The sequence below is a fragment of the Telopea speciosissima genome, chromosome 4, assembly GCF_018873765.1.
Source record: "Telopea speciosissima isolate NSW1024214 ecotype Mountain lineage chromosome 4, Tspe_v1, whole genome shotgun sequence".
NCBI classification, from domain to species: Eukaryota; Viridiplantae; Streptophyta; class Magnoliopsida; order Proteales; family Proteaceae; genus Telopea; species Telopea speciosissima.
The window spans coordinates 66460821-66486372 of NC_057919.1; the positions used below are offsets into that span (position 1 = coordinate 66460821).

The window sequence follows — 25552 nt, forward strand, 5'->3', positions numbered from 1 at the left end:
GGATGTCGCGCTTTCCAGGTATCAATCTCTCAGCCCCGAACTGTGCTTTTAGGGAATTGGAGAGGATTTTTCTCCCTAGGATAATGGCAAAATGAAGAGCAACTAGATGTGACGGTAGTACAGAATTGAGGATTGGTGTGATCTCTAATAACCGTTGGGGTGCCTCATGTACCTTGCCCTAGCTGTCCCACAATTTAATCATGAATACCAACAGTATCGTCTTCTCCGACAATGGCTACCACAACCGAACTATTCAGCACCGACGTGGATGTTGAAGAAGGTTCACCATAGTTTTTGCAATATCCAGATTCACTGATATGATGGGCGGGAGCTTTCTCTATTAATCTCATATTGAGCACGTGTCCATGTAACTCAAATCTACTTTGTTGAGCAGTATTTCTAACCATTGGTCCTCCATGTTTAGGCATATGGTAAAGAGCAACATATTTCGATTCCATGTGGCCTAACATAACAGAACAATGGCAGTACATAGGCAACCTCTCATATCTGATAACAAGTTCAACACGAACTTCGGAACTACGACGAATTGGAAATAAAACCTTGGAGGAGCTTCGTTATATCGATATCCGACATATTGCATAGGTTGGCTGAACTACATGCTCTGTATAAGGATATAGTTTTGAGACGACCCAACGTAGATGAAACGTTTGTTAAGTGCAAACTGCAAGAAACATATAGCAACCCAAAAGTCCACAAATGGAAACATATTGCAACCCGAATCAATGCATCGATCACATCCTGTTTGCGATGAGGTTTACCAAGAAGAACAAAACCCACTAAAACATTATTCCAAGCTACAATAGCGTTGTCCTCAAATTTGTCCCCTATCACGAAGTTCTTTTCATTGTCGTTGTCATTGTCATCGTCTTCGTCTTCGTCTTCGTCTTCATTTCATACGTTTCTCAAGTACACACATGAAACAACAAGTGTTACCTATTAAATGAAAAATATATATATTAAATTTAAAACGCAAAAAAAAATTACAAATTATTGTCAATAAGAAAATTCTTATATCAAATGAGGATTTATTTTTTATGAAAATGTTTGGGGACTATGTTGTTGACCCAAAAATATGCATGTGGCATGTTGGTTGAGTTGCAAATTTTGTAATTAAGTGTCAGTCCAAATGTAGTTTGCTAATTAAGTAACAAATAAAGTTTGAAAAACCAAGTCTACAAAGGAGTGCTCTATAACTTGGATTACCTAATTTAAGTAAGTTTTGAGTCATATGGTTGAATTTGACTTTAAAATTTGTGAAGTAAAATCAACAAGTTTAGTACTAGAGTATCCGAAGCTGTGTCGCTCTTGGTTGATATTGATAGTTTGATACAGATGGCCGAATCAGACCATTTTTCCCTTAAAATATCGATACTATTGATTTTTGGACCATTTTACTCTCAAAATTTCGATAACATTGATTTATGGATCATTTTACCCTCAAAAGTCAAAGTATTGATACCAGCGATTTTTTGACCCTTTTACCCTCCAGTGATACCAATACCACCGATCTGTATCGATGATGTGACGGCAGTGTATCGGCACACCGTTCCCCTGGCCGGCTGACCTGCTAATTTCCCAACGAGTACAATTAGAAAAACAAATAACAGATATGAGATAACAGAGGAGGAAAAAGGGCCGACTGGGAACTTCAGAGTTTTGCTTCGTCTCTATCGCAGCCGAATCAGAGAAGAGATTCACAACACACTTAATTTTGTTGCCCGATTTCAAAGCTGTTTCTGGCAGAGAAAAGTCGATTCGATCTATCTCAGTCACTTTACTGATGGTACGCAGTTCTGTTCGTTGCTCGATATCAAAGCTTCTCTCTTCTTTCGCTCAATTTTGAATTTTCTTTTTGAATTTTATCTTTTTTAATTAAAGCTTTAGGTGTTATTTTAGTTTAGCTGGTTATTTGTTGCTGTTCTCATATTTCCATTTGTCCTGCTTCTGCAATTAGATTTCCTTGAAGTCGAATTTTCTTTTTTATCATTTATTTTTGTGATCCTTTCTTCCTCTTCGATCTGGTTTAGTCGACACAGTTTGATCGAGTTTTCGATTGCGATTGAATCATGTAAGGTGCGGTTTTTTGGTATCGGTTGAATGAAATTGGGAATGGTACTTTGAATTTTAGAGATTGATGTAATTAACGTTTTTGAGGACGGCATCTTCCAAACTTTATATGAAGGTTTTTTAAGGATTCTGAAATCTTTCTTTGTCTGCTGAGTTTGTGTGTTGAACTGAAGCCGCTGCTTACATTTTCTTTCTTCACGCTTTCTTATGGAATATTAGACGGCATGGTTATTGAGCTCTATTCCCTGTTATGACTTACTCGCTGAAGCTCTGTGGTAATTCCTTAATTTCATAGCATGAGATGAAGTTGCATTTTTGTTTATTAAATGTAACCTTTCTGCATTGTAGGATTTACTTCTGTCAATATATCATTTAATGACATATTTGCACTTGCCTCTGAACCTGTTCTCTGCATTTCTAACTATAGTTTTTCTTTTTTCTTGTGTCCTTTCGGAGCAAGGTCATTAAAGTTTTGAAAAGGAAAATGTGTGTTTTTTGTGTGCGGTTCAAAATTTCCTCCTGATTTTGCAATTTTGGTGATATGAGTTTTTGTCATAGTTTCAGGCCACAATTGAGGTTTGTGCAGGGTGGGCAATTAATTGAGCTTTGCTTTGATTTGAAGAAATAGAGGTATTTTCTTCATTTTCCATTTCTTTGCCTGGATTGTTAGAAATAAAGCTTTGTGGTTTTAGTTGCTTGGTCTGAATTTTTGGCATGGTTTTTAAACTGCAGGCTTCCCAAGCAAGAGAGTTAGAAAAAAAAAATAAAATTATAGCTGAAACTTTCACCTGATGGCGAGGATCAAACCTCAAACATTGCTACTTCAGAGCAAAAGGAAGAAAGGCCCTACTCGCATCAGTGTCACTACTATTATTACTTGCAACTTAATTGTTGTGTTGATTATGTTGTGCTTAGTTGCTACCTATAGACATTGGTCTCAAAGGTTGGAGATTTTTTTCCTCTTATAGATCATTTTATATATTGACTCCTGTTATTTATATGACCTGGTAAAATTAGAAGCCATACCTGGAAGTGCTTAATCATTCATTCTTTTGGTTAACATCCTTTCAATTTGTGACCAAATTGTCCAACTTATTTGTAGGTCCAGGAACCAACAAGAAGAGTATGGCTTACCAAATCTCCAGGTATCTTTGCTTTGGACTGTGTTTCTGTTATTTCACTTTATCCACAGCTTTGCCATGTAACAACTGATATGAATCTAGGTATCTAATGTGGATATTGGGTGATTAACATGTCTCCAGCAGTTGAACTTATATAAGAGAACAGTATTCTGTAGACATAGAAATTCTGGAAAAATGATTTGTAGATTTGAAGGAAGCTTATTTACCTGTAATGCCTTGTGATTTTGGCGGTGCCTTCTGATAATCAGATTAATGGCTAAATTGTTATTTCATGGATAGGTTATTATTATTATTTTATTATTTTGGGGTTAGATTTGGTTTTTAGAGTTTTGTTTCTTAAGGATTGGTTATTTATTTTAGTTATTATTTGATTATCCATTTCTATGTTGTAGGATGTGGATCCAAAGAAAATTGATCTTCCTGGTTATGCTGTAAGTTCCGCCATTTGATTTGCTGTAACAACTTCCATTCTTGGTATGGTGACAATATATTTTCTAGAGCTCGTTATTGTTATTTACTATTTCTTTATTTTCTTTACCCAGATTTTTCTACTTTTATCACGTGGGAGTAACCAATAACTAGTCACTATAAGTAGTTCTTCTCCCCCCCTTGGGCAAATTAAGTACATTTTAATTGTAAACTTAATTTAAAGAGCTACACCCTGTTTCTTTGGAATGAACAGAAGTTTTTTGATGGAAAGCATGAAAAGATACGACACTGACAAGTGTCTTTCCTCTATAAACAAATTTAGAAACTGGACAAGAAGTCGACAGCCTGGGCACATGTTTTTCCCCTGGTTTAGTGAAGTATCTTACAATTGGGAGCCTCGGTGCAGTGGTTAAGTGCGCTATTGCAACCTGTTGGTTGCGGGTTCAAAACTTGGAAACAGCCTCTCCTGCGAAGCAGGGGGTAAGGCTGCATACATTTTCCCCTCCCAGACCCTGCAGTAGCGGGAGCTTCGTGCACTGGGACGTTCTTTTTTTTTTAGTGAAGTATCTTACGAGAAATTGATGCTGCTATTCTTTCGTTATCTTATCAATTTGGGAGTAAATTATATGTAGTATTTATTTATGGGAAGAGGTTCTCTGATCGGTGGAGTGAAAAGCTAAGGTAATAATGACAGTTGGATGGGACTTGAGGGCATTTCAGGAACTTCAAACAATAGGAAGGAGTAATAATAATATCTGGTTGCTGGATTACACTAGACCAGAAAGGAATCTTTCTGGTCCGGCAACCAGAAAATTTTTCTCCTTTACTTATCATCCCCATTCCCCAGAAACATTTCTCCAAGTCATTATGTAGATGGAGATTCAAGAGATTAAACCATCTCTATACAGAGCTTGTATATTTAATGTTTCTACAAAATCTTAGTACTATACTAGGAGACACATCTGTATTAGCACGTGTCTTGTTGATATGTCCAAATCGAGAATCAATTTGGCCTTCTATTCATTTCTATACCTGATCCCAGAATAGTTGGTGTAGGGTTTCATAGGTTGATTAATGCACTTACCATGAAGAAAATATCTGTATAAAGAAGTTTAGGTAATCAGCCAAATAGTTTTCAACTTTCATAAGTGTTTATCTTAAAGTGCTCAATTCTTTTCCTTGGGAAGGAAGGAAATTCATCCATAAATAGAGTGAGAAAAATATTTGTTAAAAAAATTTATTGTTATGCTTGGTCTTTGGTGACTTAGAAATTTATTTCTATGCTTGGTTCTGTGCTTTTCTTGAAGGCTGTTTCAGTTCATGTTTGGTTTTCTTTGCTTTTAGGTCCGTCAAGATCATTATGCTTATTTTGCCCTAATTTCATATTAGATTCTAAACACCTCGAAAGGTTCGATTACAGTGGAGCTTTATAAGGATGGTTCTCCTGAGATTGTGGATAAATTCATTGATTTGTGGTGAGTTTTAATTTAACATTCTTTGTCTAAGTCTTACTCGGCAAGCTATTTGCATTTGCCAGTTCAGTTAATGTAGCTTATGTTTGTCAATGGTATTAGATAAATTGAACTACTACCAAACAACTAAGTTTATTTATTGGGCTGATGTTTGTTGATGGAGTTACACAAACAAACAAATAACTAAGTTTATCTATCCATTGGGGGGTGGAGGGGGGGGGGGCCACAGTTTATGGGTTCTTGTATAACTAATTATTTCATTAATCATATGAAGACATCCATTTGGACTTTGAAATTTCACCAAGTCCTATCTTAATTTCATGAGTAATACCTCCAGCTATTGCTGTTTTAAACTGAAATAGAATTTCTTGTTGCAAAGACTTTTGTTGATCTTAATCTTATGTTAACTAAATAGAGGAAAGAGAGGATTAGTCTTCTACAACACTCGACCTATGGAACTTGTTGAGATGTTGGGAGTTATAGAGGTATAGTCCCACAGTCCCACTCCGACATCGGTTAAGTTTGGTCCTTGGTCCCTTCATATACTTGAAGAGCTATCTCCACCTAAAGCCTCAAGGTTTTGGGTTGGACCCTCCAACAGAACTCATTGTATCGACCCAGAGTTCATAAAGAATCCACCCCAAGTGATGATAATTCGATCGACCTTCAGAATCGATGTGGAACTTCAATCTTCAATCTAAACCTTTTGTGGAACAGCCATTGGAATCAGTTGTTGGACTGAATCTATGAGTTGAAGACACACATACCCTCCGAACCTGTAACATATTCAGAAGGGACATCAAATACAGCGGGTTTAAGCTTCACTTATTTCAGTTCTTGGCCTTCTAACTCTTTAGAACCTTATTCTGAAATGCAACTTGATGCCTTTATCAAATTGAGATTTAATCTTGAATTTGTTACTTTCATGTTCAACCATAATTTTAGAGCTTGATGCTTTCTCTTCAATGTTACATGTTAACAATATTGGACTATCATGGAATTTCCTTGATCCAAAATCACCATTGAACATCACAACACTGTAGATTGATTCTTGAGCTTGAAATATAGCCGCAAGGGTCAAGAGGATCTGAACCATAAACCAATCGAGTGGGCAGATCCATGGGCCTTCAGGCTAGCCCATGCAGGCTGGGTGTTGTGGCTCACTCAAAGCCAAATCATGGGACTAGATAGCTTGGGCTGCAAGGTATAATTTTGGTCAAGTTATTTTCTATTTTATTTCAGTCTTTGTTTCCTTTTCATGTTAGCCTTTTATTAGTCAAGAAAATGTAATAGTGATAACTTTGGGAATTGTGACTTGTGTCAATGAGACACAATCACATGTCTATTTATAATAAATGCAATGAGAGTAAAAGGACAGAAATGCCCCTAGGGTAACACAACATAAAACACCTAGGACAATCCTACCCTTATATCCCATATTACAACAATTAGCTTAGGGATTCCTTTTTCTGTACTTTTTACTTTCAGTTTTAGGAAAGTTTCTTGCTAAATGTACAAGGGGACCTTAGAGTCTCCCCCACAATTTTATGAATGAAGAATTTACTTGCTTTGTGCAATGAGAATCTGTGAGAGGAAGTGAAGTGAGAGACCTCTGGATGAGATAGCCTTCCCACCCATTCTTCCCCTTTCTCTTCTCCAATCGATACCTCTCTTCTCCCCTATTCTGAGTTCTAATTTTTGACCTTCTGAGATTCATTGATCCCACTGTTGGAGCTGTTGATTTCATCCATGGATGTCATCATTGAAGTGTTATCTTTTAGAGTGCAAGAAGGAGAAGAGAAGAAACCTGAAGAGAGCAGCCACGGTTTTGGTTTGGTGTGTTATGTCTCAAAACAAGAGACTAACATGCTTATATTGAAAAGAATATATAATTACACTCAGGCCCTTGGCCTTATACAAGTGACACATAAAGTACATAAAATAGGGGTTATGTACATATATACCCCTGATACAACTATTCTTAACACTCCCCCTCAAGCTGGGTGGTATATGTCATACATACCCAGCTTGTCTAACATAAAACTGAAGTGATGAGAGCTAAGTCCTTTGGTGAAGATGTCTGCCACTTGTTCATTTGTCTTCACAAAAGGAGTACAAATAGTCTTAGATTCTATCTTCTCCTTGATAAAGTGTCTGTCAACCTCAACATGCTTTGTCCTGTCATGTTGACCCGGATTGTGAGCAATACTTATTGCTGCCTTGTTATTGCAGTAGAGACTCATAGGCTCAGTTGTCTCAAACCCCAATTCTTGAACAAATTTCTTCAACCATAAGATTTCACACACACCATGAGCCATGGCTCTAGACTCTGCTTCAGGACTTGACCTTGCTACCACAGGTTGCTTCTTACTTCTCCAGGTGACTAAGTTTCCCCCCAACAAAAGTACAGTATCCTAAGGTGGACCTTCTATTAGAAATAGACCCAGCCCAATCAGCATCTGTATAAACTTCGATTCTCAAGTGACCATTCCTAGAGAAGAGAAGACCCTTTCCAGGACATGACTTCAAATACCTGAGGATCCTGTAAATTGCATCAAGATGTCCCACCTTAGGTGCATGCATAAACTGACTCACCACTCCAACAGCATAGGTTATGTCAGGTCTGGTCAGGGAGAGATAGATTAGCTTGCCTACTAATCTCTGATATTTTTCAGCATCCACAAGAGGTGCACCACAATCCTCCCCTAGTTTTTGATTCTGCTCAATAGGGGAGGAGATTGGTTTGCACCCTAAGTAGCCTGTCTCTGTAAGTAGATCAAGGACAAACTTCCTTTGGCAAACATTGATCTCTTGCTTGGATCTTGAAACTTCAATCCCCAGAAAATACTTCAATGGACCGAGATCTTTGATCTCAAACTACCGAGCCAAATAAAGCTTAAGTTTTGAGATTTCAGCTTCACTGTTTCCCGTGACCACAATGTCATCGACATAAGCAATGAGAGCTGTAATAGTGTTGCCCTTCCTTTGTATAAACAATGTGTGATCAGCTTGACTTTGAGTATACCCATTTTGTAGGAGGGCTTGTCTAAACCTCTCAAACCAAGCCTTAGGAGACTGTTTGAGTCCATAGAGAGCCTTCCTACGTCGACACACTTTCCCATTGTCACCAGGATGCTTGAACCCAGGAGGAGAGTGCATATATACTTCTTCTTCTAGGTCACCATGTAAGAATGCATTCTTTACATCAAGCTGGTACAATGGCCAATCAAGATTTGCAGCCATTGAGAGAAGTACACGAATGAAGTTATGCTTGGCCATCGGAGTAAAGGTTTCCTGATAGTCAATGCCATACACCTGTGTATAACCCTTGGCAACAAGTCTTGCCTTATACCTCTCCACAGTACCATCAGACTTGAACTTGACTGTGAATACCCATCTGCATCCAATAGGGATTCTCCCTTTAGGGAGTTCAACAAGGTGCCAAGTGTGATTCTTCTCAAGAGCCAACGTTTCTGTGTTCATTGCTTCTCTCCATTTTGGATCTGTCATAGCCTCTGCTACATTCTTGGGAATAGAGATGGATGAGATAGCTACAGTGAAGGCTATACCTGTAAGGGAGATAGAATCATAGGAAACAAACTTGGCAATGGGATTAGTACATGCCCGAGTTCCCTTGCGGTGAGCAATAGGAAGATCTAAGTCTGAGGATGTAGAAGTAGAGGAAGGTATACCTGTCTCGATGAATGGAGTCTCAGGATGAGGAGACGAAGAAGGATTTTGGTAGGTCTTCTTTATAGGAAGCCATGAAGAAGGATTTCTCCTTCGTATACACCAGTAGCTCCCCCTGTTCTCTGTTCTCCTGTGCACTAGGAGGCTCCCCCTCAACAACAGTATCCACAGAGGGTTCCCCCTCAACAATAGTATCCACAGAATTTTTCTTTCCTTTGTCAATCTGAAAAGGGGAAATAGGGACAAGAGAGGGGAAAGGAAATGAAACAAACTCGGGAACCTCTTCACCCTCAACACCACCACCAAGAGATGAACACTCCCCCTGAAGAGGTGACTGAAAATACGGTATGGTTTCAAAGAAATGGACATCTTTGGAGAGAATCCACCGACGAGTAGGAGGATGATAACATTTATACCCTTTAGAGGTAGAGGAATACCCAAGAAAGATGCATTTTAGGGCCTTAGGATCCAATTTAGTGCTGGCAGATTTGCTAATGTGTACATAGCAAATACAACCAAACACCCTTGGAGGAAGAAAAAAGGAAGAAGACCTTGAGGGTAGAACATCAAGAGGAACCTGGAAGTTCAAGACACTAAAAGGCATGTGATTAATAAGAAAGACAGGAGTGAGTAGGGCATCAAACCAAAAGGTTTTTGGAACATGCATGGTAAACCAAAGGGATCTAGCCACTTCAAGGAGATGGCGATTTTTCCTTTCAGCCACCCCATTTTGTTGTGGGGTATCAACACAGGCCACCTGATGAATAATGCCATGGTCAGAAAAAAAGGTTTCCAAACCATTATACATATACTCCCCACCTTTGTCAGGACGAACAATTTGGATCCGAGTGTGAAATTGGGTATACGCTAACTCATAAAAATGTTTAAATGCAACAAGACATCACTCTTATGTTTCAAAAGGTAAACCCAAGTAACCCGAGAATAGTCATCAATGAAAGAAACAAAGTAGCGGAAGCCACGCAAAGAGGTAACAGGGGAAGGTCCCCAAACATCAGTATGAATATGATGAAAAGGTGAAGTAGATCTATTTCCAGTAGATGAATAAACTGTTTTACAACTTTTGGCAAATAGACAAGTTTCACAATGAAAAACATGAGTGACAGGAAAAGAAGTAAATAAATGTGGCAACAATTTCCTCATAATAGAAAAGGAAGGGTGCCCCAAACGACGATGCCAAAGCAAAATTTCCTCCTGAGTACGTCCACCTTCTTGCCCACAAACATAGGACTGAGCTTGCACAACAGGGGAAGCACCAGTTTCCAAAACATACAAGCCGTTAGCTTCACGACCACTGCCAATCACCCTCCTCGTCACCAAATCCTGAAAGAGACAATGGGTAGGAAAGAAGGTGGCAAAGCAGTTCAAAGATTTAGTCAATTGGCTAATTAAAAGAAGGTTAGTGGCAAAGTTGGGAACATGAAAGACAGACTTCAGGGGTAAAAGTGGTGCAACTTGGATATCTCCCTTACCAGAAATAGAAGAGAAGGAACCATCAACAATTTTTACCTTATCTTTCCCAGAACAAACAGAATAGGAGTTATACAGTTTAGACCTACTAGTCATATAATCCGTGGCACCTAAGTCAATGACCCAAGCTGTAGTACCGGAGGAGGAAGAGGCCTGCAGTGCAGTGGATGTAGGAGTAGTAGAGGAACCATCCAGATGGGCCACAATCCGGCGAAATGCAGCAATGTCTTCTTTGGAAAGGGAGGAGGGATCAGATTCAAGGACTCCAACATGAGCCTTAGGTCCCTTCTTCCGCTGCCCTTTCAGTCCCCCAGAGGAACCAGAAGGAGGCTTCCCATGGAGATCCCAACAGAAGTCCTTCGTATGCCCAGATTTGCCACAATGGTCACATAAGAAACGGCCCTTCGCAGCTCCCTTAGCAGCCCCCTTATCAACTCCCTTAGTGGAGTCCTGAGGGGTGGAAGAAACCAGAGCAGAGTGCTCAACAGTGGGAGCAGTCCCCATGGCACCCCTACGGGTCTCCTCACTTTGTAGATATCCACACACCTCCTTCAGTGAGGGAAGACTTGGGCGGCCAAGGATTTGTACCCTAAGAGGTTCAAAATCAGAATTAAGGCCTCCAAGGAGAAACAAGACCCTCTCTTTCTCAAACAGCCGGTGCACTTTGACCTCATCACCAGGACACAACTGAAGATCTCTATAGTGATCATACTCCTCCCACAGGCCCACAGCAAGACTATGGTAGTCAGAGATGCTTCTATCACCCTGGCGCAGGCTAACAATCTGTTGGAGAAGTTGGTACACCTTTGTAGAGTCCCCAACTCGATCAAAAATATGGGCCACACTGTCCCAACTGTCTTTGGCAGTCTCCTTGCCCATAAATCTTCTTCCAATATCAGGCTTCATTGAGAAAAGCAGCCAGGCCATCACAAGAGAATTCTCAGTGTCCCATTTGGAGTATCCTCGGTCAGTAGGGAGGGGAGCCTTGATGCTGCCATTGATGTATCCCATCTTCCCCCTACACCGAAGAATCAATTTCATAGATCGGGACTAATCCAAATAGTTGTGGTTCTCAAGCTTGGCAATAGGAAGTTGGATATTGGGGCTCTCAAAGGAAGAAGGGAGAGAAGGAGCTGTTTCCACAAGGGGCAAGGGTGTTTCAACATTTTTCTCACCCATATTTGATCTTAAATCAACCACTTAGAAGATGTAAACAGCAGCACTTCAAGCAAACAGATTTCTCTCAAAACAGTAGCACAAAACAGGGCAAACAATAGCAAAAAAAGGCTAGAAACACTTGTAGATCTTCAGAAAATACTCAAACAGCAGCGGAGTAAAGATGACTTAGATGAGTAATCCTCCTTACCAAAAAAGGATGCAAATGAACCATAAACAATGGCCAAACAAGGTTCTATTGAAGAGCAGGTGCCAATCTAGACTCTAGCTGGCGGAAATTCTGGGCAGAAGTGCAGAACAGCCAAACCGAGATCTCTTGTGGATGAATGGATGCTTGCAGAAGGCTTAAGAGGAGCCAAGGAGATCAAAGAGGACCCCCAAACGAAACTAAAGCACTAAGAAGCACTCCATTTGGTTTCCAAACAAGAGAGAAACAAGTCAGAGAAGATAACCTAACTAGACCTTTGAACAGCAGCAGTAACCAAGTGAAAGAAAACCTTCTTCACTCCCCAAACTTCCTTCGAACACTTGCAAACAGCAGGATCAATGCTCTGATACCATGTTATCTTTTAGAGTGCAAGAAGGAGAAGAGAAGAAAGCTGAAGAGAGCAGCCACGGTTTTGGTTTGGTGTGTTATGTCTCAAAACAAGAGACTAACATGCTTATATTGAAAAGAATATATAATTACACTCAGGCCCTTGGCCTTATACAAATGACACATAAAGTACATAAAACAGGGGTTATGTACATATATACCCCTGATACAACTATTCTTAGCATGAAGAACCTAAGTACTGTTGACCTTGTTGCTGATCAGAGGAGATTTTCAACACCTCTGGCAATCCTTTCTTGAGGTTTCCTTCTGAAAACCTTCAAGGGTGTTGATCTCATCAGCTTGTGGTCTGTTGAGACTGATCTTTTGGGATTCCATTCCCCCTCCAAGAACCCCCTCACTCGATGGTGAATTGGCCCTGTTTTGAGGCCTGTTGTGTGTGATACAAGAAATCTTCTATTTCAGCCCTAAATCAAGAACTGATAGAACACCATATTAAGCCGTCAGTTTTGCTTGAATTTTTGAGGTTTTATTCCATCTATTCACCCCTTCATTCGATGGTAATCTCATTCCCAATCTCCTTGTGTTTCTGTGGTTCTTGAATACAAGTTATTTCTGATTTATGAACCCTAAATCAGCTCTGCAATAGGTGTTTATAGCTACTGCCTATTGTTCTATTTGGCCGGGTTATTTATTATGTTTGTTGGGTATTATTGGGGGATTCTAAGGGTTGAAATAATATGTTGTTACTACTGTTGAGCAAACATATATACTGATATCAGATCTGAACCAGTATCTGTTTGGGGTTTAATTCTGTGATTCCATCTGGGGTTAGGTTAGTTGAGGCCTAGCTTTACATTAATTCGTATCAGAGCCATGGCTGAGGAGAGTTCCAATGTTCCAAACCAGGCTCCAAAAGCTACTAACCTATCTCTTGCTGAAGTAGTTAGACAGTTGACAGAGAGGTTGTCTACCATGGAGCAACGTTTCAACTCTTACACTTCACAAACCACAAACGGGGGGACAACAACAAACTACAATCAACTGTTCTCCTCGGACCTTTCGTCGACAAGCACAACGGACTATCGTTACACCAGCCCCCTATGATGACTACACTCCAACACAATTTGATCGTGATGCAAATCCATGAGTTCGATGATAAGCACAAGGTGAAGCTGGAATTGAAAGAGTATGACGGGAAGCACAACCTACAAACACTTTCATGATTGGCTGAGTGCACTTGATGACTTTCAATTGGTTCAACCTTTTGGAAGATCAAAATTTGAGGTTGGCACGTACCAAATTGATAGAAGATGATGGGTGTAATTATGAAGATAAGTTACAGCTTCGCTGAGAAGAGCCTACTACATGGGAGGAAATGAAGGATACGTTGATGGACAACACTTGCCTCAAACCTTTCGATGAAAGTTCCATGATCAACTTAATACCCTTCACCAATTTTCCTTGATAGTTGAAGAGTACATGGATAAGTTTGATGGTCTTGTCTCACGTACTGGAGTGGACGAAGATGATGACCAGCTACTTTCTCGCTTCAGGTTGGGTGTACGGGCTGTTATCTGTGACAAGATGGGAGTGACCCTTATGTTTAGCTTGAACGATTGTTTTGAGAAGGTAATGGATGCTGAAGATCTATCCAAATCAGCTCCTCAGCGTTTTAATCCACAAACCGGAGATGGCAAGAAGAATTTTATAGCAAGCAAGCCAAGTGGATTCCTTACCCGAGCTCCACAAGTTACAATGGATAAGTGTAAGGCTCCTATGGTTAATCGAGGTGCCACTAGGTGCTATCATTGTAATGGGTTCGGACACTATGTGGAATTCTGCCCACAACGGGGTAAATCAAATTGAATAATCGGTTCATCGCAGCTATTGAATCCAACCCTGATATGTTAGTTTGCTAACCTCAATTAGATGATGATTGGGCTGTTAATGTTGCCCTTGAGGGAGAGGACTACAAATGATGGCATTGATGATGATATCTATGAGATTAACGTCGTTTCTCAAATTCTGGTTTTCGAAGCTAAAGGTGAAGATTGGAGACGACATTGCATCTTTTATACCTTGATGACTAGTGGACCAACAACCGCACAAATCATTATGGACAGTGGGAGTTGCGTCAACATCGTGTCACAAGCCTTCTTTATTGAAGGAAAGCTAAAATTGGAACCACATCCACAAAATTACAAGGTGTCACTCCTTAACAATGACAACGGGGTTCTGTGCCTTTGAAAAATTTAGGTTGTGAGGAAGATGTGTGTGCGACGTCATACCTATGGTGTTGACTGATGTTCTGTTTGGATGGCCTTGGATGTACGACAACAACGTGTTGGTGGGAGGCACCAAAAGTGCTTCCCTGACTTTGAGGGAAAGCTCTTAGTGTTGAATCCATTCAATGTACCCATAATGAAGCCAAAGCTTAGAGCTGCCCAAGCAAAGTGACAATAGATTTTGAAGTCTATAGTCATGAAACAGTCCACAAGGCAAGACACAACATGATGGGGCAAGTACAAGTAAGGGGCAGCATACAGGGCAAAGGCTACTAGCCTTACTTCATTGAGAGTTCTTAGCCACCAGTGAAGAAATGGGCTTGATTTTAGCATTAGTTATCAAGGAAGTTGTGTCAGTAATTAAAACCAACTTCCCTAAACCTATAAGAGGGTTACTTTCTGATTTCGCAGACTTGATGATTTGCCCAGTGAGCTACAACCAATGAGGGATATACAACACGTCATTGATCTAGTGCCAGGTTCAGTCTTACCTAACCTCCCCACTTATCATCTCAGCCCTACTGAGCACGCGGAGCTCAAGAGACAAGTGGACGAGTTGCTACGTAAAGGTTTCATCATGGAGAGCATGAGCCTATGTGTTGTACCAGCATTACTTACCCTAAAGAAAGACGGAACATGGCGTATGTGCATCGACAATAGAGCCATCAACAAGATCACCGTCAAGTATGGGTTTCCGATTCCTCGACTTGACGATACGTTAGACATGCTGACCGGTGCCACCATCTTCTCCAAAATTGACTTAAAGAGTGGATATCATCAGATTTGAATCCGTCCCGAAGATGAGTGGAAGACGACGTTCAAAACCAAGGATGGACTATACAAGTGGAAAGTTATGCCCTTTGGTCTATGTTAGAGGTAAGGGGGAGTCGTGAATAGGCTAGTGTCAGCCCCTATTCACGATTCCCCTATTGGGGGTATTTTTGTCTATTGGTGTTATTTGTCTTTACCCTATTTAATAATATGTTTTGGGGGCAGTCAAGTTAACGGCTGCAGCCCCTATTCAGCAGCTTCTCTTCTTCCTCCTTCTCTTTTCTTCTTCTTTCACTTATTTTACATGGTATCAGAGATAGGACTGTAGAGGTCGATTATTGATCCTCAATCCTCTCTCTATTCCTGCGTTTTAATTTGTATAAGCTTGCGGATTTGAAGAATCAAGGTTTTGGAACTTCTCGTGGTCTCATCTTAAAGGGGATGCAGCACCCTTTGCTGCAGTTTTATGGTTTTATTTGAGACTAGTTCATGACTATATAAAGAACTAGGTCTCGGTGGTTTATGTTTTTGGATTTGGATTGAGTTATTGACTGGCGTGTATTGGTTGTGATTGATTGGAGGTCGTAAAAGGTTGTATCACCTTGCTGCCCTACAGTTTCAGAACTGTTTGTAATTTCAGAGGTGTTTGAAAGTAAGAAGTGGGTGCTGTCCATCAGTTTGCTAGTTCAGAAGTGATTGCTGTCCATTAATTTCACTCTGTCCGTGACTTCTCTGTGAAGATTTAATTTGGTTTAGTTCAGCATGGGTGATGCAAAGACTACTGTGACAGAATTGTCCTCCTCTTCTCATCGCATTTCCGAAAGGAAACTTGAAGGGCTTACTAATTTTCAGCAATGGAAGAAGGTGGTTCGATTGGCCTTGACGGGGTGTGATCAACAGGATCATCTCACCGAGCCAAAGCCTAAAGGAGACACGACATGGGATACGGTGGATGTAAGAATATTGAGTCAGATGTTGAACTCAATGGATAATCAGATTGCAGACCTGATTACTCACATTGACACAGTAAAGGACTTATGGGACTATTTGAATGTCCTCTATTCTGGGAAGGACAACTTGTCTTGGATTTATGACCTGTCCCAAGCTTTTTATAAGGTGGATCAGAAGACTCTACCTGTAACCCAATATTTTGCAGAATTCAAGCAACTATATGAGGAGTTGAATTCCATTCTTCCTATCACGTCTAATGTGAAAGAGATGCAGCAACAGCGAGAGCAGCTGGCTGTTATGGTATTTTTGGGTGGGCTTCGAAAAGAATTTGAGCCAGTATGGTCTCAAATCCTCGGTGGGGATAGAGTCACCACACTCTCAGAAGCTTTTTCAAGACTTTTACGGGTTTCTCGTGAGAACAGCCAAGATTCCTCTCATGGTAATGAGAATTCTGCCCTTGCAGCCTTCCCCAACTGTGGGTCCAGTAGTGGGACAAGTACGGGCAGCAGTGGTGGTAGCCGTGGTCGTGGGTCAGGGAACAGTAAAGCACCCACATCCGGTACTTCAGAGACTTCAGGACAGGTGCGCACTTGTCATCATTGTGGCAGAGCTGGTCACATTCAGCGCTTTTGTTGGAAGCTTCATGGTAAACCACCTCAGTTTGCAAATTCAGCCAGCAGTGATCCGGTGGTTACTCCTCCTTCTAAGCCTAAGGGTAAAACAATGACTATGTCTGATGAAGACTATGAGCGGTTTACGCAATTTCAGAATTCTCAGTCATCTCAGTTCTCCACTGCCACCCTAGTTCAGCCAGGTAATGCTATTGCATGCCTATCATCTACTTCTCGTCCCTGGATCATTGATTCAGGTGCTTCGGACCATATGACTGGAGCATCAAGTATTTTTTCTTCATTTCGTGAATCTTCTTCTGATGTTGTGTTAGCCGATGGGTCTCTTGCTAAAGTTCGGGGTACAGGCACTGTGCATGTTACCCCCTCTTTGTCGTTGTCTTCCGTTTCTTACTTGCCCAAATTTCCTTTCAATTTATTATCTGTTCGAAAATTTGCCAAAGCTAACAATTGTTCGGTTACCTTTTTTCCTGATTATTGTGAGTTTCAGGATCTCCAGTCGAGGAAGACGATTGGTAGAGGTCGCGTATCTGGGGAACTGTATCTTCTTGACGACGCATCCACTGTGGCGTGTTCGAGTGTGGCACTTCCTCATCAGATTGACTGTCGTTTGGGTCATCCTTCATGGCAGAGTTTGAAGATTTTAGATAGTCGGTTTCAGTCCTTGTCTAGTTTGCAGTGTGAGTCTTGTCAGTTTGGGAAACTTCACCGTGTAAGTTATCCCCCTCGAGTCAGTAACAAGGCTGTCCAACCCTTTTCTTTAGTTCATTCGGATGTGTGGGGTCCGTGTCCTGTTTCGTCTGTGTTGGGTTTTCGTTACTTTGTCACTTTTGTAGATGACTTTTCCAAAGTTACCTGGATTTATTTAATGAAGGATCGTTTAGAATTATATTCCATTTTCTGTACTTTTGTGCTTGAAATTCAGAATCAATTTACTACTTACTTTGAAAGTTCTTCGAAGTGACAATGCAAAAGAATATTTTTCTGCTCCTTTTAATGAGTTTATGGTTCAACATGGGATCATTCATCAGTCCTCTTGTGCGGATACACCTCAACAAAATGGTGTAGCTGAGAGGAAGAACAGACATTTGATGAAAGTTACTCGATCTCTTTTATTTGGGATGAAAGTGGCTAAAGTTTTTTGGGCTGATGCTGTTTTGACTGCATGTTATCTTATTAACCGCATGCCTTCTTCTGTTTTGGGTGGTGCATTCCATATTCTTTGTTGTTCCCTTCCCATCCGTTGTTTGTCTTACTACCCCGTGTTTTGGGTGTATTTGTTTTATTCGGGATCATCGTCCTAGTCGCTTTAAGTTGGATCCTAGAGCTCTTAAATGTCTTTTCGTGGGGTATTCGAAAACCCAAAAGGGTTACCGGTGTTCTTCTTTTGATTTGCGAAAGTACTTGGTTACTGCTGATGTCTTTTTTTTTTAATCTACTCCATTTGTTGCATCCTCACTGCCTGCTTCGGAGATGGACGATGATCTCCCTCTTTATGTTGTCGATACTTCTTCTCCTGTGTAGGATCCTTTGCCTCCGGTGCCACCTCCTACCAAACCACTGGATGTTTTTCATCGTTGCCCACCTGATGCACCGACACATCGCATTACACCTATGGAGAGATACAGTACCCAGGCAGCACCATCTACCATGTTGTCCTCACCTTTAGATCCTACTTTAGGTACTTCCTGCTCTGTTACTGTACCTCCTATTTCTGATCTTGATGTTCCTATTGCTACCCGTAAGGGGGTTCGCAGTTGTACCCAACACCCTATTGATCGTTTTGTGTCCTATGCTCGTTTGTCCTCTTCTTTTGTTGCTTGTTTATCTATTATTGATAGTTATCCTATTCCTAAGTCGATGGTAGAGGCCTTGGCTCATCCTGGGTGGAGGGCTGCCATGACTGAGGAGTTATCTGCTCTGAAGAACAATCAGACATGGGAGCTTGTTTCTTTACCCTCTGGTAAGTCTGCTATCGGTTGTCCCTGGATCTTTGTGGTGAAGGTTAATCCTGATGGGTCTGTGGCTCGGTTGAAGGCCCGTCTTGTTGCTAAGGGCTATGCCTAGGTGTATGGTGTGGACTATCTGGATACTTTCTCTCCGGTTGCAAAGCTTACTTCTGTCCGCATTTTAATTTCCTTGGCTGCTATACATCATTGGCCATTATTTCAGCTGGACGTCAAGAATGCGTTCTTGCATGGGGACCTCCTTGAGGAGGTGTATATGGAGCAACCTCCTGGTTTTGTTGCTTAGGGGGAGTATGGTAAGGTGTGTAAGCTGAGGAAATCTTTGTATGGGCTGAAGCAGTCACTGCGAGCTTGGTTTGGCCGCTTTACAGATGTTGTGCTGGAATTTGGTTTGACTCGGTCTGAAAGTGATCACTCAGTGTTTTTCAGGCAGTCAGATGCAGGGAAGATATTTTTGGTAGTTTATGTAGATGATATTGTTATTACAGGGGATGACTCTTCAGGTATTGAGAGCTTGAAGACATATTTGGGACAGCAATTCCAGACTAAGGACCTGGGACAACTAAAGTACTTCTTGGGTATTGAGGTAGCTCAATCAAGGAAAGGGATTTCGCTCTTACAGCGAAAATTTTTATGTGCTTGATTTACTTTCACAGACAGGATTACTGGGCTCTAGGTCTTTGGATACTCCTATGGATCCAAATGTGAAACTCATGGCAGAGGATGGGGATGTTCTGGATGATCCAGAGAAGTATCGAAGGCTTGTAGGGAAACTCAACTATTTGATTGTGACTAGACCTGACATCTCTTTTCCTGTTAGTGTACTAAGTCAATTTATGTCCGCCCCCAGGACAGCTCATTGGGAGGCAGTTATAAGGGTGTTGAGATATATTAAGAAGGATCCAGGCCGTGGTCTGTTGTATTCTAATCATGGTCATAGAAGGATTGAAGGATTTACTGATGCGGATTGGGTAGGATCTCCTATTGATAGAAAGTCTACTTCGGGCTATTGTGTCTTTGTTGGAGGGAACCTTGTTTCATGGAAGAGCAAGAAACAGACTGTAGTAGCTCGGTCTAGTGCAGAGTCGGAGTATCGGGCTATGGCTCATGGCACTTGTGAACTAATGTGGATTAAACAGTTGATGACGGAACTGGGATTTGGTGATGATTCCCCTATGCTGTTGTGGTGTGACAGTTAGGCTGCTATTCATATTTCTGAGAATCCGGTGTTTCAAGAGAGAACGAAACACATTGAGGTCGATAGTCATTTTGTTCGTGAGAAGTTGCAGCAAGGGATTATTTCCCCTCGCCATATTCGCACTGGGGAGCAGCTTGCTGATTTGTTCACCAAGTCTTTGGGAAGTATGAGAGTGAATTACATTTGTACCAAGCTGGGCATGATTAACATCTATGCTCCAGCGTGAGGGGGAGTGTTAGAGGTAAGGGGGAGTCGTGAATAGGCTAGCGTCAGCCCCTATTCACGATTCTCCTATTGGGGGTATTTTTGGCTATTGGTGTTATTTGTCTTTACCCTATTTAATAATATGTTTTGGGGGCAGTCAAGTTAACGGCTGCAGCCTCTATTCTGCAGATTCTCTTCTTCCTCCTTCTCTCTTCTTCTTTCTTCTTCTTCTTTCACTTATTTTACAGTCTACAATGCTCCGAGCACTTTTATGCGAGTCATGACACAAGTGCTCGAACTATTCATCGGCAAATTTCTCGTGGTGTACTTTGACGATATACTCATATACAGCATAGCTTAAGATGAGCACCTACATCTGAGGTGTGGATAAGAGTGTTGTATACTGAAAAGCTCTTCATCGACCTCAAGAAATGTTCGTTCATGTTACCTAAAATGATTTTTCTTGGGTTTATTGTGTCGTCTCAAGGTGTAGAAGCTGACCCCGGAGAAGATCAAGAGTGTAGTAGATTAGCACTTACCTAAAACTTTAACCGAGGTCAGACATTTCCATGGCCTAGCCTCATTCTATCGTCGTTTTATTCAGAATTTCAGTGCCATAAGGCACCTATTACTGAATGCTGCATGAAGGAGAGTAAAGGAGAATTCCAATGGACACCGGCTGCCACTAAGGCTTTGCATTGATCAACGTAAAGTGATGGAAGCTGCAGTACTATGTCTACCTGATTTTTGTCGTATCTTCAAAGTGTCACTGATGCATCCCATGTTGGGATTGGAGGTGTTCTGATACAAGTGGGGCACCCTATTGCTTTTTTACAGTGAGAAGTTGAATAATGCCAAGAAGCGATAATCCACCTACAAGTTGGAGTTGTATGTTGTGATCCAAATTTTGAAGCATTGGAGGCACTACCTCGTCGGCTAGGAGTTCAACCTCTATTCAGATCATGAGGCTCTCAAAGACTTACACTCTCAGAGGTCGATAAGCAACCGACATACTAAATGGATTGCCTACCTCCAAGAGTTTATTTTTGCCTTGAAGTACAAAGCTGGAAAAGGAGAACCAAGTAGCTGATGCGTTGAGTAGAAAAGTGCTTTCGATGAATACTTTCGCCACCAACAGCACCATCATTGATCACACTAAAAAGGAGTACTTATCTGATGCTGATTTTTCTAAAGTTTATGAAATTTGCAGCAAGGTGGTACTGATGCAAAGTACTCAATACATGATGGTTTTCTTTTCCTAGGGACACGTCTGTGCATTCCTAACACATCTTTGAGGCAGCACCTTGTTCAAGAACTACATGGAGGCGGCATGGGTGAGCACTTTGGCCAGGACAATATACTATTAAAGGTTGTTGAATTGTACTATTGGCCACACATTCAGAGGGATGTTTAGCATGTGATATAGCGATGGCGCACAAGCCAGCTTGCCAAAGGAGAGAAGTAGAACACGGGTTTATACTCACCTCTACTTGTACCCCATTCACGGCGGTTGAATATCAGCGTGGACTTTGTCCTTGACTTACCATCTACACAAGAGCGGCATGATTCTATATTTGTGGTGGTGTACAGGATCTAAAAAATGGCTCACTTCATACCATGTTGAAAGACGTTCGACACGAGTCATATAGTCCAAACTATTCTTCAAAGAGCGGTACACATGGACTGGCATAATCCATAGTGTCTAATCATGACGTGAAGTTCATGAGTTACTTTTGGAAGATCCTTTGGATGAAGAAGAACAAAAAGTTGAAATTCTCTTCGGCATTCCATCCTCAGACAGAGGTAGTAAATCGAAGTGTCTGCAATCTCCTTTGATGTTTTGTTCGTGATCATGAGAGGATGTGGCCCTCTATCCTTGACATTGCGAGTTCGTGTACAACAGTTCCATCAATTGCACCACCGGTCGTACACCTTTTGATATAGTGCTAGGACTTCAACCTCGAAGGCCCGTGGATTTGGTACCATCACCCCATCATGTACGGGTGAGTGTTGAGGCGGACAAGAGTTTGAAGCATATTATAGAGGTTCACACTGATGTTCATCACTGCATTGCCATTAGTAATGATGGATACAAGGCAGCTGCTGACCGACATCATTGTTTCATTGAATTTCAGCCGATAGATTTGGTGATGGTTCGTATAGCTTCAGAATGACTCCCTCCGGGTAGCAATCACAAGTTACATCCTTGCAAAATGGGTCCGTTTAGAGTGCTGAAATGCATTGGTCCGAATGCATACATGTTAGAGTTGTCTCCAGACATGAAGATTAGCAACGTTTTCAACTGGCTAACCTTACTTTATGTGTGGACCATCATTCGGACCAAGGTGACACTGAGCACGTTTTACGGCTTCCCCAATTGGCAGCCCCCGTCGCTGAAGAGATAGAAGATGTCCTCGACAACAAGTTCATTACAATGCGGGGTGGCAAAGGCTACTACTCTTTCCTTGTCAAATGGAAGGGTTGACCTACACTTGACTGTACGTGGATCCATGCTGACAATTTCAAGCGTCTAAACCCGGAGCTATACAAGCGCTACATGTCATTCCTTCATTCATTAGAGTCGAATGATTTTAAGAGGGGGAGCTGATGTAGATCGATTCTTGGGCTTGAAATATAGCCGCAAAGGTCAAAGAGGATCTGGCCTATAAGCCAACCGAGTGGGCAGATCCATGGGCCTTCAGGCTAACCGGCTAAGGATGGGTATTGTGTCTCACCCAAAGCCAAAGTAATGTAAAGCTAGGCCTCAACCAACCTAACCTCAGACAGGATCGCAGAATTAACCCCAAACAGATATTGGTTATTTGGTTCAGATCTGATCAAATTATTTCAACCCTTAGAATCCCCCAATAATACCTAACAAATATAAATAATAACCCAGCCAAATAGAACAAAAGGCAGCAGCTATAAACCCCTATTGCAGAGCAGATTTAGGGTTAATAAACCAGAAATAACTTGCATTCAAGAACTATAGCAACACAAGGAGATTGGGGATGAGATTACCATTGAATGTAGGGGTGGATAGATGGAATCAAACTTAAAAAATTCAGGCAAAACTGATGGCTAAATATGGAGTTCTTATCAGTTCTTGATTTAGAGCTGAAATAGGAGATTTCTTGTATCATACACAACAGGCCTCAGAACAGGGCCTATTCACCATCGAGTGGGGGGTCCTTGGAGGGCGAATGGAATCCCAAAAGATCTACCTCAACAGACCACAGGCTGATGAGATTGACACCCTTGAAGGTTTTCAGCAGGAAACCTCAAGAAAGGGTAACCGCAGGTGTTCATTGTCTCCTTTTTAACGCCAACACTGGGATCGTTGGATCTCAGAAGGTTAGAAATTAGAACTCAGAAGAGAGGTATCGATTAGAGAAGGGGGAAGGGTATCTCACCCAGAGGTCTCACTGCCTCTCACAGATTCTCATTGCACAAAGCAAGTAAATTCTTCATTCATAAAATCGTGGGGGAGACTCTAAGGTCTTTTAGTACATATAGCAAGAAACTTTCCTAAAACTGAAAATAGAAAGTACAGAAAAATGAAAGAAACTAGAAGCCTCTTACAAGGAAGATTGAGGCTTGTTCCCTAAGCAATTACGTAGTCTTGACTAAGTAATAAAAGACTAACATAAAAAGGAAATAACTTGACCAAATTATAGCTTGCAATACTGGCTTACTAAATTCTCTAATTAGCTTGTGCCAGAGCTTAGAGTCACCAATCGCAGTTCACTCATGATCCCTTACCGTAAAGGTTCCTTATCATGTCTTATTGTTAAGCTTTCTGTACATCCTCTCTTAATTTTGTACTCCAGCATCAATTACTGCTATATTTACAAGAAGATATGTCCTACTTTGTATAGGATTACAAACATCAATAAATTTTGTTCAACTTAACCGTTATTTGGATAATGAAATATAACCCCAAATTAATTTTGGCTGGTAATGTGATTCATCTGGTTAAATGGATATTCCAAACCTGAAGCATATCATCCTCCTACTAATCACCATTAATATGTGCTAATAGATCAACCTTCACAATTACAATCCAAGTAATGCTCAGATGCCTGAAATTTTTTTTATCGTTATCCTAGATGAGCAAATGAAACAATATCTCAAGAGAGACACTTGCTACTAGAGAAGAGCTCCTAGAAGCTGGTTTTGGATTAAAGCAAAACTTCAAGCCATAATGAGGATTAATTATTGGGGTTCATTATTCCCTGAAAGTGATGGAACCATTGAAGCTCTGTAGCAAAATCGGGGATGTGAATTTTAATACAACCTTGTATGGACAGTATCTTTCATTTGTTTCCCTGTATCCATGCCCCCAATTCTTAAAGACCTTGACAAACTGACTGGTTTTGCAGTCAAAAGGGGCACTTCAAGGCAATGCCTTTCCATCATGTAATAAAGAACTATGTGATTCAAGGGGGAGACTTTCAAAGACTAGGAGCTGCAGAAGGTTGGACATCAAAAGGAAAACCTAGCAATCAAGTTACCATAAGGTTTTCTAGCTTGAGCTCATCTTTCGTTATTTCATAATGGTAGTATTATCTCCTCATTCTGATAAGTGCACTTCGTACTTTTGACACCCAGCCCCAAGCATGAGGCGTTTATGCTTGGAACTTCAAAGACTACACAGGATAGTGAAGGATTTGAGCTTTTCATTACAACTGCACCAATTCTGGACTTAAATGATAAACTTCTTGTATTTGGACGGGTGATCAAAGGGGAGGATGTTGTTCAGGTACTAAAAAATTTTGCTTCCTTATTTATTATCGTTATATGGGGGCAGGGTCCATGCTATTTGCCTGTCACTTCTAGATAATAGCATGCATGTTCATCTTCCTAGTGACATCTTTGTTGATGTTCTTTCTACTTGGTCTGACCTTCAGGATGAACTGCTTGACAGAGCTTTTATTTTCTCTACTGGTTAAAATAGCTACATCCCTTTGATGTGGTCATTTTACTTGGTCATGACTGGTCCTTGTTATGGTTTGCTGACTCAGATTTTGTGACAGTTACACAAGGAAATCCTTCATCATGCACTGACTAAACTTTTCTTAGAAGTTTCCTGACCAATGCAATTGTATTAAAACTTGTTTTCTAGTTCAGCTAGAGGTGTCATGGCTCTTTCCGTTCATCAATTATGTTTTCTGCAGTTCTCTGCATCAGAAGTTTATTTTTCTGAAACCGTACTAATTTGGAACTCCCTTTTTCTATGATTCATGTATTCAGGAAATTGAAGAGGTGGATACAGATGAACACTACCGACCTAAATCCCCGATAGGGATCATTAATGTTACTTTGAAGCATAAGATTTAAGTCTTTGCCATGTATAGAATGTTTTCTGCATCATCGTGGTGCCTGCCTGAGGAATCTTTTTCGACCAAGCTTTTCATGGTGCCTATTTTTTCACTCTCCTGTTGGGGATAACGGCGGAAGGTTTTAATAGAAGGGCTGTTTTGGGGCTAAAATGAGGTGAACTGAA

The 25552-nt window shown here is 41.0% G+C and overlaps 1 protein-coding gene across 2 annotated transcripts; it reads left to right on the forward strand.

The window, feature by feature from the left end:
• The first annotated feature begins 1641 nt into the window (after positions 1 to 1641).
• Positions 1642 to 25530, forward strand: LOC122658056 (peptidyl-prolyl cis-trans isomerase CYP21-4-like). Of its 2 annotated transcripts, XM_043852924.1 has the most exons (9): positions 1642 to 1804; positions 2653 to 2718; positions 2821 to 3031; positions 3191 to 3233; positions 3623 to 3661; positions 5049 to 5134; positions 24429 to 24566; positions 24658 to 24808; positions 25300 to 25530. In XM_043852924.1, the coding sequence occupies exons 3-9, from the start codon at positions 2880 to 2882 to the stop codon at positions 25384 to 25386; spliced, it is 696 nt and encodes a 231-aa protein (XP_043708859.1). In that variant the 5' UTR covers positions 1642 to 1804; positions 2653 to 2718; positions 2821 to 2879; the 3' UTR covers positions 25387 to 25530. The 2 variants fall into 2 exon arrangements, with proteins under 2 accessions (XP_043708859.1, XP_043708858.1); XM_043852923.1 differs by lacking the exon at positions 2653 to 2718 and having other exon boundaries at positions 2815 to 3031.
• The last annotated feature ends 22 nt before the right edge of the window (positions 25531 to 25552 follow it).